The following is a 19,303-nucleotide window of genomic DNA, read 5'->3' on the forward strand; positions in this document are numbered from 1 at the left end:
TATGCTAGATAAAACCTGTGTAGGAACTTGTTCGATTTACATCCCTTATTTACACAGAAGTATGTGGGAGATGCCAAAAATATCACGATTTACACTGAAGTTTGTCACGTGGCCTGCAATCTAAGTTTAAATCATTTTGACTATGGTCAAACTGCACAGAGAAAAGGAACTTCAGTTTGAAGATGAGTAAAAGCTATATATAGCCAATGTTAGCTTAAAGTGGCAATTACAGAATTTGATCTGGGCTGGCTGTTTTGTTTTTACAGATATGGAATAATTATAAGTGTGGTGTATGTATGGAAGCATTCTATGGAACCATTATGTTGAAACTCTCATCTAATATCAAATGTGTAACAGGCAATTATGCCACTAAATACTATCTAATTATATTCAGGCTTTTTCTGAATGAAAAATGTTTCCTTTATGCATTATACCCAACTCTATATATCACCTGATTTTGGAAATTCAGCGTAGTCAGTTTGCCAGGACAGAATATAATTCAGGAGTAAAAATGTAAGTGAAAGTATATTGTGTTTACAATTTGAGATTTAATCATGCCACCAAAGTTCAGTTTCAAATAGAAACCTTTATTTGCATTATTATCCACATTCAAACAAAACAAATTAAAACAATATAAACAAGACCACATCCCAAATTAAACCCTTTCTTTAAAATGCCAGCGCCCTTTGTGTGATGTAAAGATCAATTGTACGAGTCATTTTAAGTATAAACTAATTCCAGAATTAATTTTAAATACTGCATGCCTTTCTCCTGAGCTAACAAATATTGCTCTCATTTGAAGGGTTTCAACATTGCTGCCACATGGCAGTCTGCTACTAAATTGTCTATGCTAGTTTGTGTAACTTTCAAATGGTTTCATCTGAAAAAGGTTTTACTAAAGTAAAAGCATAAAGAAAAAAGTTTAGGTAGAAAGTAGCTAAACTGGTTAACCAAACACAAAGAATAAACAGAAAAAAATGGATGCACCCTAGCAAACAAATTGGATGGGATGAGAATGGGCTTATTACAAAGACAATTTTAAAAGACATTAGTACCTTCTAATCTTTTTGCGATAATAAACCATCCAAATGCTGTAGAATCAGCACTACAGCTACTAAATATACTGCCGCAGGGTGTTTTTTAAAGGGGAATATTTATAGCTCAGGGTTGAAATGAGGGGTCCTTGGTGCTCTCTGAGCTTGGTCATTTTCTTGCAGACATTTCATTACCCTACCTAGGTAACATCATCAATGCTAGTGATGACTACATTTCAGATGCTTAGCAACCAGCTCACATTTATGACTGACTGCAATATCCTGTGGTCATGTGACCACAGCATGCAACTTTTTTGCCAGTTTCCTGCAGGTTGCTGGTTTCTGACCTGTTTTTATGATTGTGTGAGTCACTTTACAACCGCATGATTCAGATGTATAACTTTGCGGTTTCCTTAACTATTGTTATAAAACCAGGTCCAATCAACTTGGGTGTGTTTTGTGACCATCATGACTTGTGACCAAAAATTCCAGCCCCAATTGCAGCTGAAAGTTGATACTTTGAATTAACAGTACTTAAAGACTGTTCTTCTTAGTAGCCATTCAAAATGAACTTTTTGAAATGTATGGTTGTTTTTCTACTTAATAAAATTAAACTTGAAATTGCTGGAATCAAAGAAATAGCAACAGGGGAAAGAATCAGTGGACAACAAATACTACCAGAGTTTAGAAATACTCAGGAATATTCCTATTCAGAAAGAACTAATTTGAAAACGTAATAATAATGAAACCAGAATTGAAATAGGGGGGAAACAGAAACTCTGTCAGATGAGAGACCAAATTTTACAAAGCAACTAAACTCACAGCTGTTACCAAAATCCTCAAACCTTATAAAAGTTGAAATTTTACCAACCATTCCTACTTCATAGGAAGAGTTTTCATATTACTCAGAATGCTTCCCAGGATATCAGAACACCCCCTTTCAAACTTGAAACTAGTTTGGAATTCCTAAAGTTTTGCACACATCTGCTTTTTAGCTTTTTACCATGAAGTCGCACTTTGCACTTAAAATGGCTTCTAAAAAGCTTTTTTTTTTTTTTACTGTAATAAGATCCACAACACAACAAGCCTCAAAAGGCACCCTGAATGCCCAGAAATTATGATATGAATGTGTGCAACATATTTCCTCAAGTATTTACTATTAAGGTTTTTAATATGTGATGAGATGTGGAGTTTCATCTAAATTACGCTTTAAATAATTACTCAAAGCTATTACAATTTAAACATTAAATATAATTCATTAACTTACAGATTAACTGATACTTCAGAAAAAGTAAAAGGGCCAGGAGGCTTCTGGTCATTTGCAGGGAAAATATGCACATCAGAACACACATAACTCTGGATCAAAACTCAAATATTTAAAAGACAACTTTAAGAAAATGAAATACAATCACTGAGTGAATTATATAAAAAGGCAATAAATTCAGTGTGTGCTCAAAATACAGCAGCCTTGGAGTAGAGGGAGCAAAGTAAGTGTATCGCTCAGAATAAAATTGCAAAGCTTCTGCAAAAATTAAAATAAATTTCCAATACAAATCAAATACTGTAATGAAAATCACCAGTTTACATATTCAAGAACTAATTTGAAAATGTAATAAGAATAATGAAACTACACACTACACTGCTTCAGACATTTTAATCTACCTTTTGAAATAGTTCATTCTGAATCACTACAGTTATTTTCCTGGAAAAAGGCAATACACAGACTTTCATTTATTTGCTATAAATGGAAAGAAAAACTATGGCATTTCTAGCCTTAAATTGTAGATAATGATATGAAGGGTAATGCATAAAAATAAATTTATTTGTTGCCCATATTGCAATAAGGTGTAATATAATTAATTGCCATTCATAAAAGATTCTGGGTAAGTTACACAAGAGATTTGGCCTCCAGATGACAGAAGACATTTAATACACACAAAAACATGTTCTGAGAAACACTGAATTTCTTTAAAAGTTAGCCAAGTGGCCTGGAGCAGAGGCTCTTTTGTTGAAAAAGCAGATTATATTAAAAATTCAACAAACTGTTAACAGCTAAAATGAGCCTTTTTGTCATCAAATTGCTCTCTATTAAAAAAAGTAACAAAGTGCACACTTAAGGTATAGAGAAAAATTTAAGACCACTAAAATATGCCCAAAATATCTTTAAAAGCCAATACATATTTTTCTAAATAAATTGTCAGAAACCAAGAGACAACAAGGGCTACAATTACCCAGCTCCAAAACCATTTAAATAATAATAATAAAAAATCCTATTTGGACGACTCTAACTAAATTGAGTTTACAGAAATTATCTTTTGTTAAATAGCTTCACAAACTCTGCAAAAATGAGTTAGTGACCTACAAAAGTCATATATTTATCGTACAACATCTTAAGATATTTACAAAACATATTCACAAACAGTTTTGTTTCCAACTCCAATGTCTTTTTTGAGTTTTATGTGAAGTTCAGGAACTGTGATTATTGCTTCTTATTACCATGATTAGAAACACAGTATGTAACAGCAATTTAGAATGATCTTAACAAGGGAGAGGTCCATCTAATCATTCTTAACCATATTGCATTTCCATATACCATTTTGTAAAGTGCACACACCTGCACATCAGGGTGGAGATCTCTGTCATAATTATACCTATCTCCCTGAAACCTTTTGGCATCAAAAACATGATTTGGATTCTATGACGGGCATGAGCTGAAATATGCACATCTAAATTCCAACATATGGAAGCAACTTTAACAGCAGCATGACGGTTGAACGCTTTGTTTCATGATTACATCAAGGCCAAGAACTACATTCTGTCAGAGGCTCTTATTATGTAATTCAAGATTATTACTAAGATTTCTTCAGGCACTTTGGTCTGCCTGTGGTTATGGGCTTTGAATAGCTACCGTAAACAGAATTAGTCTACAAACTATCTTCCCATTACACCTACTCAAAAGTTGTTGCCATGTTCCAATTGTAGAATGCCAAAGTAATAGTTGACCCTTTTATAACATTATACAGTGACATTTTGATTCTATCGATCACATCCAAACTTCATAACTTATAAAGTCACTTAGGAGATCTTCATGGAAAGGGAGTGGTCCCCCCCCCCCATAAGGCTACATGTTTGACATGACACTCGTGCGTTTTCTGTAATATAGTTCACCAACTTCTATGGCATCAGCCTGTTAGGGGATCCTGGCAGGATATGTCAGCAGTATTTCTGCAGAAAAGAACAATAGAAAAATATAAGAGAAACAAACAGTAGAATATAGTGAAAGTAATATTGCAATTCTAGAGATTAAGTATATAAACATAAATTAATTGGCAATTAGTGCTTTGAACACTATGGAATGAATTTTGGTAGAAAGATGTCAGTTACATTTGCACTCCTATATTCCCAAGAACAGGATCCCAGAGTTATGATCCTGGAATGATAATGGGTAGTTATTTTCCCATTACAAATTCTTCATCTTGCAGAAAGCTAATGACAATCTATTGGAATAATATAGAATTGAAAATTTGTGAGAAAAAAGGAAATATACAAGAAAAAAACCAAGCACACTCATTTATGAATCAGACTTGAAAATATTGAGAATATCTACTTTAAAAGTAGTCCCAAAGGTACTTTTTTCAAAAGGCAATGGGACTTTCGTGGCTTTTTTCCTTTGAAAATGTTTTGCTTCTTATCCCAGAAGCTTCTTCCGTTCTGAACGGAAGAAGCTTCTTGGATGACAAGCGAAATGTTTCCAAAGGAGAAAAACCAAGTAAGTCCAGTTGCTTTTTGGAAAAAGCACCTCTGGGATAACCATGAGAATCTCCACAGATTTCTACCTTAAAGTATTTAAAGGAACTGATCCTGGCTGGTGATCTCTAGAAATGGAATGCCACTTACCTGATCAGGGCCCATGGGCATTCCTGACATAGGCATAGAAGTGATATTCATTTGGGCCATGTGGCTTCCACCACTGTTCATATGCATCATATTGTAACTTGCAGGATTCCCTGGGTGGCTGAACTGCTGCTGTGGAAAAGAACTATGGGACAAAAGAATAGCAAAAAAAAGAAGAAGAAGAAGAAGATAAATTATTGAATATACAGTAACTACAATTTCACAAGATAATAGGAGATGAATACCATCAATATTGAAGTGGCTTTCAAAATGGCAAACGTCATTCAAGGTGAGCAAGTATAACATGATGCATAGCAATGGTCTCTGGTTAATTTTCATTTCTTTTTTTCTTATACTTCTTAAGATATCTAAGGCAGGGGTGAAATGCTCCCAGTTTAGACCAGATCGCCCGATCCGGTAGCGATGGCGGCAAATGGTTCGGAGAACCGGGACCAAAAATCCCTGCCCCCCCCATCCCAGCTGAGCCGTGCGATCATCAGAGGTTTTTTTTTTTTTTTAACTTTTAAAAGCATTTTTTCTACAACCTCTTTGGCCGAAAAAAATGCTTTTAAAAGTTTTTTTAAAAAGCCTCTGATGATTGCGCAGCTCAGCTGGGATCATCAGAGGCTTTTAAAAGCATTTTTTTCTGCAACCTCTTAAGGTTGTAGTAAAAATACTTTTAAAAGTAAAAAAAAAAAAGTTGGCCACGTCCACCCAGTCACATTACCCCCCCACCAAGCTACGCCCACAGAACCAATAGTAACAAATTTTACATTTCACCACTGATCTAAGGTCTGCAATATTAAAGTTCTACATCTTTAAAATCGAGTACTTTAACTTTTATCTGAACACAACACTTTACCTATTAAATATAAATGGGAATAACCTAATTTATATCTAACAGAATAACATGTTCGGGTTAAGACCTAACATGTTATTGGGTTAAGATAAAAAAAAAATGGTTGGTCATACATTGGCATTAAAAATATCAAAAATCGAAAGTATCAACGCTAACTGCCTTCTGCAAACAGTTTGTATAGTAATTAATCACTGGTGGAACCAGTAGAATAAAATAAATGACTATTTGAAGAGCAAAGGTCACAGAAGTTCTTAATTTGACCTGTAATCTGAATTTCTCCCTTACAAACAATGCTCTCCTTTGCCATAGCGCCTGTTACATTAAATTGACCACATGGTCTATATAGCCTCTCTACCATGCAGGAGAGTAGTATATCCAAGGAAATGAATGGGTTGAGCAATTGGATCACGTTTTTCAGACCGTTTGCAATTTTTTAAAAGCTGTTTGTAGTTTTAAGGATCTGCTGACAGTTTGATACATCAAGCTGCAGTTAAGCTAAAATCTGAAGCAAAAGTAGAAAAAGAGGCAAGAGAAAGGCTTCGTCCTATTATTTTCCCTGTTATCGAAAACCTGCATTGGTGCTGTCATTGTCATTCTGAAAATGCCAAGATTTTTCTCTCACCTGCTCCTGGCAATGTTTCCTGAAGGCCATCCCTTCATCTCTGGCGTTGGATACATTGGTGAAGCCTGGGGATGTGGCAATATTGAATTTTGCGAGGGTCCAACTCTTTGAGCCATCATGGCATTAGGAGGACTTGATACCCTGCTAAAGGCAGGATCAGGTTGCTGGCTCATTCCTTGAAAAGGACATAAGGTAACATTTTGGTCATTATTTCTAATTCAATAAACTTTTGTTTAAGACAGGAATTCTTTATGATGTCCTTATCAACACTGATCTCTGGTAATAATTAGTTCAGCATATAGTTCACGAGATGGGACCCTAGAAAGGATTTCCTATATTTGTCCTTATATTTATATTCATATTATAAATATTTATATTATATATATAAATATATATATATTATAAACTTATATTTATATAAGTTTCACTCATTTTTAACAAATCTTTGATCATATAAAACTAGCTATTGAACTGCAGACATTGTTCTCCTACAGGTATGTATGTATGTATGTATGTATGTATGTATGTATGTATGTATGTATGGTTGCTCATTGTGCTATTGCTAAATCAGGGCTGTATCTAATCCACAATGCATTATGTAAAAGATTTGCAACAACATGCATTTTGAAAGTTTTGCCCTTTGCAAACTTACAGAAAATGGTTTTCAAAATTTCTCTTCATCTGATTTAGTCAAATCCTCACTAAATAAAATACCTAGTAGTATAGTAGAAGAAAGCATTATTTTGAAGAGCCATAGTACTCAAGAGAACGGCATCTTTAGTTCTATGTCAGTGTTAAAAGGTCATGACTCCCTCTTCTCTAATGGATTTTGATATAAACCAAACTGATGTACTTTCTTCAATTTCGCATATTGCATATAGATATCAACATAGAACATATATTCACCTAGTATATCTTTGTGGTTGCTAGAAGTCAGAAATGACTTGATGGTAATAATCAATCAATCAATCAATCAATGTGATCCGACTAATTTGAACTCATTCTGAAAAATTTAAATTGTTCCAACGAAGGAGAAATAATTTGAATGTAGGAAACCAAAGCAATAAATTTAAGATACGTCTTTGCTCTTGAACTATTTCACTGGCAGAAGAGAAACATTTTGAGCAATTAAGAAAGAAATGAGCAGTAACTGAAATCAAAGCGCTGCAATCAACATAATTGCAAAGTGAATTAAATGTAATGATAAATGCCATCTAATCTTAAACCTGTCTCTGACAATTCTATTTTAGATCATTTGAAAATTACCAATCTCCTTCCTGCTTATATTTATTTATATTAAGCCTTCGTCCTTAGGATCACAGGTACTTCATTTATGCTAACATTTAGGTCCAGAAGAAAGAGGAAGAAAGCTGAAACAGTGAAATGAATACCATAATTTGAAGAGTACGGAAATTGTTGGGGTGGGACAGGAGCCATCAGAGAACCTGTAACAGCACCATCGATGTTTCCTGAGGCTGTCACATTCGGGGGAGGACTGAAGGCTGGAGGTTGTTGCTGTTGCTGCTGCATCATCATGGCCATTCTTTGTTGTCTGAGATGATGACTTATTAACTCCCTGTTGCGTTGTGCCACCATCTGAGCATTAAGGAAGCCTTGCTGTTAACACCAAAACAAGAGGACAGGGAATAAGCCATTCACCATAAAAATACTTAAATGTGTTGTCATAATACTTATTTAATAAATTAAGACTCCGATGGAAGATGTACATTAATTCTACAGTGAAAACACATATCATGATCTAGTATACAATATTTCCAACTCATTGTCTGTCTGCTCTATATATGCAGTCAAAATCACACAATCCATGCAGAAGAGAGCAGTATTAGGTTAGCCCAACCTCTGAACAGGGCTGGAGCCTTGACTGACAAATCCAACCATCTTGGAGCAGTGTCCCACTTCTGTGTTGTTATAAACTATTGTGTTTCCCCGAAAATAAGACCCTGTCTTATATTTTTTTGAACTCTGAAATAAGCGCTTGGCCTTATCTTCGGGGAGGACTTATTATTTTGGGGCTCCTCTTGCTGTCTTACCTGATTTCCAGCTCTCCGTTTAAATATTTTCAGGAAAGGCTTATTTTTGGGGGAGGCTTATTTTAGCGCATGCACTCAAAAGCCTGATTGGGCTTATTATCAGGGGATGTCTTATTTTCGGGGAAACAAGGTAAAAACTAAAAACTAAATATGCCTATGTAAGTACTAGGATTCAGGGTCAACCTGAAGAACATTTAACTTTTTATTTAAAACTTCAACACCTGATAGAGTAAAAATACCAATGTCCAAATACAAAATATGAGAATGGAGAGGAACAAAAATCTAAGTAAAGCAGGAAGGGGGACACCCTTGCACAGTCTTATTTCTAACACATGTTGGCCAAGATAATGGCCTTAATGACTCACTTGTGATCCCATCTGGGGAGGTAGAACAGGTCTCATCACCGATGCACCACCAGGATTGGTATTTTCCATTTTCATATCAAGTGTTTGACGAGCCTGATTCAAAAACTTAAGAAAAAGGAAGCAATATATTGTAAAAGAACTATATAAAAATGTATCACACATGTAGTCTTCAAATTACAATCGATTTTGTTCAGCAACCAAAATTATGTTGGTGCTAAATGAAACAACTTATCACCGGTGCTCAAAATTGCCACTGCAGTGCCTGCATGGACTAATGATTGTGATCTTGCCTCTTGGCAACCTCATTTGCACTTACAACTGGTTGCCAAACCCTCTGTTAGTGAATGGGGGTTTGCTCTCTGCTTATATATAGTAGCTTGCCCTGCCAGTATTAAGTGGGGGTGTGGTTTTCTCGTTAGATTAGGGTATTGCTTACTACTAGATTGTTTGTCTAGTGTTAATTCCTGCTATCTGAAAGTTGGCTGCTGGAAGGCCTGTTTTTTTGTTTTTCTTAGTTTTTTCTTGTTGATTTTGACAATCCTTTCCAGTAACCAACATCCTGATCTCCAGCAGTCAGATACGCAAGGAATACACCAGACAAACAATCAAGCAGATTAGTACAGCAATGAAGATTAGCAGACTAATGCTACTGTTAAAGGTAGTATTTAGCTTCCAGCTGCCTGCAATTACTGCGAGTTCAATTCTCACCAGGCTCAAGGTTGACTCAGCCTTCCATCCTTTCTAAAGTAGGTAAAATGAGGACCCGGTTTATGGGGGCAATAAGCTGACTTTGTATAAAATATACAAAAGTATGAAGGCTATTGCTTAACGCATTGTAAGCCGCCCAGAGTCTCCGGAGAAGGGCAGCATATAAATCAAAATAAAAAATAAATAAATAAAAAATAAAATAAAATAAAAAGATTGAATCATTACAATGGGTATTAAACCTTCCAATAGGAGGGAGGAAAAACAGATGTTACATTTTGGCACAATCCTGCTTTTTCAGGACATATTACCTGCTGTCCTTGAAGCCTCTGCTGGAGTTGCATACGGAGCTGCTTTGGTGCATTGGTTCGTGGTCTCATAACATTTGCTCTGGGATGCATGGCTTGCATTGGAAAATTGTTCTGCTGATTCATCTGATTCATCATCGAATTAAAGGCTGCCTGTTGGCCCTGAATGCTGCTACTAAAACCACCAGGCATTCCTGCTCCTGGCCCATGGTAAGGTTGTCCATATATTGGAGGCTTCTGGTCAATCATGACTGCAGAATCTTGGCCATGAAATGCTTCATGTTTGGATTCCAAAGCTTGTCCCTTCAAAAGAATAGGGAACTTAGTTCATTCTCTGCAATAATATATTACATATTTTAATAGACACATGGTGAACAATTTTACTGTGTGTGTGTGTGTGTATGAGGGTGGGGGAGGGAGAGAAGGGAGATGGAGAGGGAGGGAGGGAGGGAAAGATAGATATAGATATAGATATAGATATAGATATAGATATAGATATAGATATAGATATAGATATAGATATATACCTGGAGATAATGGCTATTGGAGGAAGGGCATAACTTGCCATCTCTTCTGGCACTTCTATGAAAATCATTAGATAATCTTCTAACATAATTTAGAAATCTCATTCCTTAGCTCCACCGACTCCTTCCATTCAAAATTATATTAACAGTATTTGTAATCACCTGGCAATCTGCCATCATTCATTTAGATCAGTAATTAGTAAAATGGTATAGCATCACATTTGCTAATATAGAAAAAGTATGTGCATACCTAATTACAATTATGTATAATAAATAATGGAGCATTGGAGCAAGTACTAGGAGCAAAATAATTTTAGATGAAAGAATTTGTCTTAAATTATTAAATGGAATATTTTTCTCATTATGATTTTCCAGGTTCTAATTGTGGTACTACAGTATCTTGTGCAGTATTTTGTATCAATTGTTATCAATAGCTTAATTAATCGTCTCCTTTTAATGTATACTTAGAACTGAAAAAAAATTCCCACTGAGCAACAATAAACTGAACTTGAACTGTGCTCTGTTTGGGGAGAAGGTGAGGTGTAACAGGTGTATACAATCTCAAATCAATTCTCATAGAACAATCTGTAAGTATCTACAGTATAATAGTGCAGAAAAAGAACTGTACTAGAACTGATTCAGTAGCATCCTTATGGTTTACAGTATATTCATCTAGCCGAAAAATAAGAGTTTAAGAGGATCATTTACTTACTTGGTTTACAAGATCAGGAATTCCTAAGGCTCTATCAATTTCTTCAAGGCTGGTAACATCAGTATTGCTCAACAATGCATGCAGTTGATCTAGTAGAGCTCTTTCATCACTTTGCCCATCTACATTTGGAGTATTATATAACAGGTCATCCAAGGAATTTCTAACCAACTGCCTAGGAAAGACAAATGTTGAAAATGAGCAGGATCTTATATACTGAAAGCAAGAACTTCTCTGCTAAAATTAATTCGGAAAAGTCCTTGGGAAAAATCTAAGATGAAGAGAGTAAAGACACTGGTACCAACATACAAGAATTTGTCATCCTGAATCTGAAAAAAAGGTCTCTCTAAACCAACCCATTGATTCAAATATAAGTATTATACTGTAAATGTATGCAAAATTGGCATATCCGGTTGTCTCACTGAATCACGTTTAAGATTCTTTTTCGTGCTTATGATTTAATGTTAATTTTTCTGAGGCCAACCATACTGAACATATTCCCTTAAAAAAAACTAATAACGCCCTTCTGTGTTTCTCAGGATAACAAATGTACTTAAGCTGAACTTTATAGAACCATAATGTAGCTTTGTTCATTCCATTTTATTTTATTGTAGGTGTGTTATACTTCAAAAGAAAATAATATACTCTTCTCTGTCCTATACTTTCAAACATTTTCCTTCCTATCTGATGCTTTTTTTTTTTTAATTTGATTTGTATGCCACCCTTCTCCGGAGACTCAGGGCGGCTTACAATGTGCTCAGCAATAGCCTTCATCCTTTTGTATATTTATACAAAGTCAGCTTATTGCCCCCACAACTGGGTCCTCAATTTACCTACCTTAGAAAAGATGGAAGGCTGAGTCAACCTTGAGCCTTGGCGAGATTCGAACCTGCAGTAATTGCAGGCAGCTGGTCTTAATAACCAGCTTAATAACAGGGTGCCTTAAACCACTGTACTACCAAGGCTCTTATTATTCTCTTTTAATTCTTGTTAGCTAGCCAGCTGCCCTAAGTTCTGCTATGCTGTTTCATTGGGGGGAGACGACTTCTGGAAGGTATGGGAGATGAAAGCAAAAGAAAGCAAGGATAAACCATTTCTGTATTTTATTTATTTATTAAAAACATTTATTTGGTTTCCTATCTTATATAAGGGAGGCTTACATCATTAAAATTCTGCAATATAAAAATCTTCTAACCCTCTCCATTCCCACCCCTGAAGTGGCAGCCAGCACAATCATGCCAGCCTCTTGATCAGCTCCACGGCAATCTGGGGACCTTAGGCCCACCAAAAGAACCATGTCTTCAGAGCCTTTTGGAAAACGGGGGGAGGGGGGGTGTTAATTTATCTCAGAGAGAATGATATTTTAGAAGGAGGGAGCCGTCACAGAGAAGGCCCTTCTTCTGGTTCCTACTAGATCTGCTACCCTGATAGGACACAAAACATACCTGGCCTTCTGGCTTTGGTGGGCTGGGTAGATGTAACTGGGGAGAGGCAGTCCTTCAAATAACCTGGCCCCAACCCATTTTACCAAAAAAACTAGATGAATATATAAAACGATTGACCACATAGGACCAGATGATGGATCCCTCAGCTCAGATGGCACCATAGAGGAAAAGCTGAGAATCTTTTAAAGTACTAACTGTGCGCATGATGTGGCTAGGTAAAAGCTTTCTAGATATCTAGTTCAGTAGTGGGTTTCAATTTAGTTTGCTACAGGTTTGTTCATGGTCACGCGCAACGCTTCCAGGCGGGTGGGCGGAGCCTCCCGCTGCTAGCAGTGCGCACTCAAAGACAAAGTGGCAAAGACAGAATTACAGTTGGGACATGAAAGGTTAAAAACACATGAATATGGGAAAGCTCAGCCAGGTGAAGGATGAAATTAACTACCCAATTAGGCATCAGTCAATTAAACACTGGCATCTTAGGTATTAGCAAATTGAAATGAACTGGGATGGGATACTTTCCATCAGAAAATCATACTGTTTTCTACCCAGAACAAAAAACACAATGAACGAATGGTATTACTTTCATACTCAGTAAAGATATAGTAAAGAGAATTCAATCCAGTCAATGACCAAATAATATTAATTAGACTTCACAGACAGCCTTTCATAGGATGGTTCAAAACTCCAAACAGTGATGCAGAAGAGGTGGTTATAGTCAAAGTCAATCTGAAATTAATAGAACATACAAGCAAGTTTTTTGGTTTGAACAAAATATTTTTCTTATTTGACTGTAGCCAAACAATAAAATTATCAGCTAACTAGTAATTATTACCTGTCTTGCAAACCTTGAGCTGCTTGTTCCATGGAGACTATGCTGTCAGGCCATACATTTGGCTGATTAGATGGTCCTGGATGTGCATAAGGATTTCCTCCCATTCCTACATTAATCTCATTTGACCCTATTAAAAAAGGAAACAAAATACACATTTTTTTTCATTTGCAGAAGCAACAAATATTGAACAGCAATTTTTCAATGTTAAAAATAGCACTATAGTGATTAATAAATAATTGAAGCTTTATTCCTTTGAACATGGAACAGTACAAGATTTATTATTATGGCAGCATGTTTCATGCACAAATTGATTTAGATCTGAATCATAACAAGCCTCAAAGTCTTATCCAAACAGAAATGAGTAATAAGGTCCACAGTAAAGTATAAAAATATGTATTTTAATATTAATAGCTGAGAAAAATATGAAAGGGAAAGAAAAAGAAGGGGCGTAAGGCTATGCCCAAGATCTGAAATACTAAGGTTTCAGTAAATAACAATTGTAATCACTCACTCATATGGATCATTTCCTGTTGGAGCATTGATCTGGTGCCAGGAATACTATTTGACCTCATGGGCAAACCAGGCATGGATCCTCCCATGGAAGACCGGGCAAGAGAAGAGCTGCAGTCTGACCCAGCCCTTGCCATTGAACCAGAAGCTGTAGGCTCCATCCTATTCAGTTTGGGATTTTGTAGACTCCAATCACTTGCCGAATGCTGATTCATGGAAACATTTCTGTTACAGATCCCTGGAAGAATTAACATATTTAAAGCATTTTACTTTCATTACTGAAAAATACAGAATGCATTTCATTTAATTATAGCAGGCATTTCTGCTGCTCCTCACATTCAGATTATAATTCTAGGTCAAAACTGAAAGTATTCCACATATTAAGGTATTTCTCCCCCCACCCAACCCGGTATATGCTGGAACTACAATTTACTGAAAACTCACATTTGAGAACAACTACACAGAGGCTTTTCTGCCTCTGGATTCCAACTGTACTACCAGTAACAACATATTAAAAGCAGGAAACTCTTGTGTAGAAACATTTTGTGAGATATGCAGAGATTTCTGCAAACTTAAAAACTTTTTAAAGTGGGGATGGCATTTCAAATATCCTAAGCTGTGATTCATACCGTGTTTCCCCAAAAATAAGACCCTGTCTTATACTTTTTGAACCCTAAAATAAGCGCTTGGCCTTATTTTGGGGGAAGTTTTATTATTTTGGGGCACGTGGAGCAAGAGGGGGCTCCTCTTGCCATCTTACCTGATTTCCAGCTCTGTCTCCCTAACCCTAACCAGACCAGCTGCACATGCTTTTAAATATTTTTGGGGAGATCTTATTTTCAGGGAAGGTCTTATTTTTGGGGGATGGTTTATTTTCGGGGAAGGTCTTATTTTTGGGAAAACACAGTAGTTGCAATTGTTTAAAATGCAACAGGAGAGCTTCAAACGTATGGAATCCATCTTTCAGAACTGATTTTCTATTTCACTTTTTTATCCACTCTACATCTATGCATCAAATGTTCTAGGTGCTAAAGTACAGAACAGTCATGTCAGTCATTTGTGATTTCAAACTTCAAATTTGCAAACCAGACCAATCTACTGTTTACAATAATTGTTTGTTGGACGATTGCAAATCATCTTTTGATCATACAGATATAGTTTATTATAATTTTGGGGTCCTAATTAAGGTAAAGAAGGGAATTACAAACAAACCCATATTGGCTCCAAAATTTTCTTGATTTTCAATCAATCTTGGTCTCTCAGCCATCATATTTTGCTTCTGTAACAATGAATATGAACTAGCACTTCTCACTGATGAGACAGAATCCACTGATATAGGACTATCCAAAGATATGGCTCTGTTGAAAGGAGGGCGGGTGATTTGCCTAGACTGGGGACTTCTGACACCTATTGAAAAATTAAAATAGAATTGTAAATGCATCATCTATAAAAATATTATCTGTATGTGTATTCAATTATTATTATTAAAGAAATTATTAAAGAAATATAGTGAAATGCTCTAGAAAAATATTCTAATGTGAAATTAAATTAATACAATATTTCTCCTTCTCTGTAAACTTTGTATTAACTATATCTTCTTCAGCTACATGTTCAATTCTATAAAGGTCAAGAAAATACAATCTAATATATGGGGAAAAAGGTAAAAACCTAACAATAAAAATGAACGACTATATTGATTTTACTGATTCATAAACATAAACTATTTTGTGAAATAAAATCAGAGCACAAATAATTCCTTACCCATTGGTGTATTTCCTTGGCATAGAGGTAGCTTATTTCCCATACTAACTCCATTTGTAGGTATAGGATTATGGCAAAAATCTGCACTATTTAGATCACCCAAAATTGCATCTAAATTATCCACCAAATTGCCACTTATCTGCAAAACATTTTAAATAATGAATTTAGTTTTTAAAATTTCTAGAATGGATTTTATAAGCTAATATGGACTCAAAACATATGCCTCTGAGATTTAGCATTAACTTTTAAATCAACAAAAACAAATGGACAAAATAAACACAGAGTACATTTCTGTCTAGGAAGAATAAAAACCACTATTCAGTAAGCCCATATAAAGGGCATAACCCATTTAAAGGACAATTTAGAAAAAAAGAAAGTGATTGTTAGTAGTTCATCCTTTCATTGATTTAACCTAATGGAATAATTTTAAAATATTTATTAAAATATTCAATCTTTTAAAATATTACTATTTATAAGTTTTTTAAATATTATGGGTGGAATCTACTTAAATGGTACCTTATGCACCAGGCTTGAAATCTTGGAATTAGACAACTTAGAACTATGCCGCCTTCGATCTGACCTAAGCGTAGTACACAAAATTATCAGCTACAACATCCTACCTGTCAATGACTAGTTCAGCTTCAACCGCAATAATACATGAGCACACAATAGATACAAACTTAAGGTAAACTGCTCCGAACTTGATTGCAGAAAATACGACTTCAGCAACAGAGTGGTCAATGCCTGGAATGCACTACCTGACTCTGTGATTTCTTCCCCAAACCCCCATAACTTTAACCTTAGACTGTCTACTGTTGACCTCACCCCATTCCTAAGAGGTCTGTAAGGGGCATGCATAAGTGCACCAACGTGCCTACCGTCCCTGTCCTACTGTCCCCATTTATTCATAACTTTATCCTGTATTCATAATCATGTTTATACTTATTTCTGTTATCTTATACGTATTTGACAAATAAATAAATAATAAAATAATAAAATAAAAAAGGTATTCCAGCTTTTCTCCTACAGAAAGGAATACCTCTTCAGAATTGGTCTCACCCAGAACTAGCCATGTAAAAATCTAAAACAAAAGGCAATTGCTATTATATAACTGAGTTATGAACAATGTAAGACAATCCCTCTGGGGTTTTACTTGTTTGTGGACTGTTGGAATTTTTAAACAGACCCTGCGTGTCAAATAAGCTTGTGGAATGAAACTAAGAGTAAATATTCTTTTAATGGAAATTCTGCTTAACACTTGAATACTTATACTCTTACCTCTTCTGTGGGTTCTGTCTTTATTTTCATCTCCTTTTCATTACTTGATGTAGGTATGGCCGAACTACAACACTGTCCCATCTTGGTATCCAGAGTCTCAATTTTAGGTTTAATGTCTTTTAAAAGTGGCTCTTTTCCATCATCCTTATCAAGCAGGTATCTAAGCAGGGCATGATTCTCTTTCTTTTTAGGACTCATTTGTTCCTGTTTCACAACTTCTCCACAGGAAACTGTGTTAGCATCATGAAATGGATCTTTCCCAGTAGCTTCCGCTGTGATTTTTGCTACTTCTGCTGGAGAATTACCATTTCGTAGCAACTTATGTAAAATCTTATGCTTCTCTTGCATGTTTGATGAAGAAACTCCTCCCGATGTAGAAGACGAAACACCAGATGAAGGGCTTGTAGCATTGTTAGAAGATTCTTTGCAGCTGGAGTCCAAGGGTGAATTTGAAAGTGTTGGATGCCCTCTCTCCTCTGAGGAACATGTTAGCAATTGAAGAAGCTTTTTATGTCCTTTGCTTTCAGCTGGTCCCCTCTGATCAGCACCTTCAAGGCTCTCCTCTTTGCTATCTTTATTACTGTTTGAGTCCCTGCTGTTTGACTGGCACATAGAGCTCTCCACTTGATTCTGTTCACAAAACATGCCAGGGGGGCTTTTTGAATCCTGGCTCCCCATTTTGCTTTGTGGAGGAGGAGCATTCATATTTGGAGAATTGTCCAGTTTAGGACCCGGTGAAGAAAGTGTGGATAGGAGAGTTGTTCCAACTCCCTCACTAATGGCCTGAAGAGCACTAAGTGAGCTGCTTGAAAAATTGTTGCTGCTGGAATTGCTGACCGGTCCCATTGGAGAGTGTACACCTATAAAAATAGTTAATAGTTTAATTTAAAAAAATAGTTCATAAATATCTGAAATGTCTCGGGGGGGGGGAGGAAAACAGCAGAACTATTTTCCGTGCGATCTTTCTCACAACAGAATAATGATATAATTAATTTGACTAAACTGACCAAGGTTTATGCTTCAATACATTCAGGGAATATTTTTAAAGACCAGGTTATAAATCCAAATAAAAAAGTAATCTTCTGTAAATAAATGGATATTTATATTGAAATGTAATATTACTTAGAAAGCCACCTTTACCTGGTACAGGGGAAAACTGGTGTGAATTCACTTTTGGACTCCCACGATTCCTAGGTGACATCATTATATTCGGTTGAGTGGCATTCAAGCTTGGGCTGCCATGTGGTGGGCTACTGATATTTAATCCATAATTATTTTGATAAGGAAAAGACTGCATTCCTTGGCCAGAGTTCATTGATCCCATATTTCCTGGACCTCCATACCTAGCACCACTCATCTGCCCCATTATGTTAGGATCTCCCATGGCATAGTTTCTGTTTTGAAGAGGTACGTTTTGCCCAGGCATCATATTCATAACACCGCTACATGAATTGGTGCTCATAGTTGTAGAAGCTCTTATGTTCTGTCCCATTGTATTGGGATTTGGTCGATATCCATTTTGTTCTCTGAAAAGTTGAACAAAGGAATACAATAAACTCAGGCTCCAAATCCACTTTTTAATTGTGTTACATTAAACACACAGAAGAAAAATATACTTACACACAATATAATTCAATATCTCAAGATTAATAAAAAAAAAAGATTTGAAAAATCATGGCGTAATTCCCGAAAATTGACCAGCTTCTTTCCTGTCCTTTTTTTAAAATGAAATTTGATTAAATGATCATAATCATTACAATGCTTTGTGGGGAGGGATTCTGATGTGATTAGAATGATCCTGCCGGCAGGGGGAAGGTTGTTATGGTTAGTAGTTACTACTTGGTGCAAAAGATAATGGATTGTTTTTCACCATTATTTATTCTTTAATCTGTTTAATTAAAACATTGTTAAGAAAATATAATAGAAAAGGACAAACATACTGGTATTAATTCAGTAAAAAACTAATTGCAACTAATAAATAATTAATATGATTAATTTTTTTAATGGAAAAATATCTATCACCCATACTCTCTAGCACCTGCCTGCCTCACTGGCTTTCACTGCCTGTGCCCTCCTATTAGTCTTACTTGCCAGTCTGCTTGCCTGGGTTCCTACCTCTTAAGATTCACCTAATGAGCCATGTAGTCCTCAGATTACAACAGCAGCCGGGACAGCCAGGATTGCCTTCACTAAGCAATATAGGCATATGATCTCATTCTGTATGACTGCATCACTTAGTGATGGAAATTCCGGTCCCAATTGCCACTGTTATCGGAGAACTACCTGTAACCTATTTAGATACTTTGGTGGTATCTGTCAGGCTCCAAAAACTAAGAAAGACATGATTAGAAAGTCTTCTAAGCAGTTTCCTCCTATTGTTCCTCACCTATAGAGAGAAATATTGCC

At 35.9% G+C, this 19,303-nt stretch overlaps 1 protein-coding gene across 3 annotated transcripts in view; it reads right to left on the reverse strand.

Moving 5' to 3' along the window:
* Nucleotides 1-566: 566 nt before the first annotated feature.
* The window catches only part of NCOA3 (nuclear receptor coactivator 3), a 113,088-nt gene continuing 94,351 nt past the window's right edge, over nt 567-19,303 (reverse strand). For all 3 annotated transcript variants that reach the window (XM_087889121.1, XM_034413830.3, XM_034413831.3), the window contains 13 exons: nt 18,038-18,423; nt 16,898-17,757; nt 15,620-15,758; nt 15,071-15,265; nt 13,860-14,096; nt 13,349-13,475; nt 11,075-11,246; nt 9,842-10,141; nt 8,826-8,930; nt 7,801-8,026; nt 6,410-6,584; nt 4,932-5,073; nt 567-4,259 (listed from right to left, as the gene is read on the reverse strand). In XM_087889121.1, coding sequence (XP_087745247.1) covers nt 4,248-4,259; nt 4,932-5,073; nt 6,410-6,584; nt 7,801-8,026; nt 8,826-8,930; nt 9,842-10,141; nt 11,075-11,246; nt 13,349-13,475; nt 13,860-14,096; nt 15,071-15,265; nt 15,620-15,758; nt 16,898-17,757; nt 18,038-18,423 — 3,076 coding nt within the window. In that variant the 3' untranslated portion in view covers nt 567-4,247. The remainder of the gene's footprint in view (nt 4,260-4,931; nt 5,074-6,409; nt 6,585-7,800; nt 8,027-8,825; nt 8,931-9,841; nt 10,142-11,074; nt 11,247-13,348; nt 13,476-13,859; nt 14,097-15,070; nt 15,266-15,619; nt 15,759-16,897; nt 17,758-18,037; nt 18,424-19,303) is intronic.

This window comes from Pantherophis guttatus, chromosome 3 (assembly GCF_059756535.1).
Source record: "Pantherophis guttatus breed Tessera chromosome 3, ASM5975653v1, whole genome shotgun sequence".
Classification (NCBI taxonomy): domain Eukaryota; kingdom Metazoa; phylum Chordata; class Lepidosauria; order Squamata; family Colubridae; genus Pantherophis; species Pantherophis guttatus.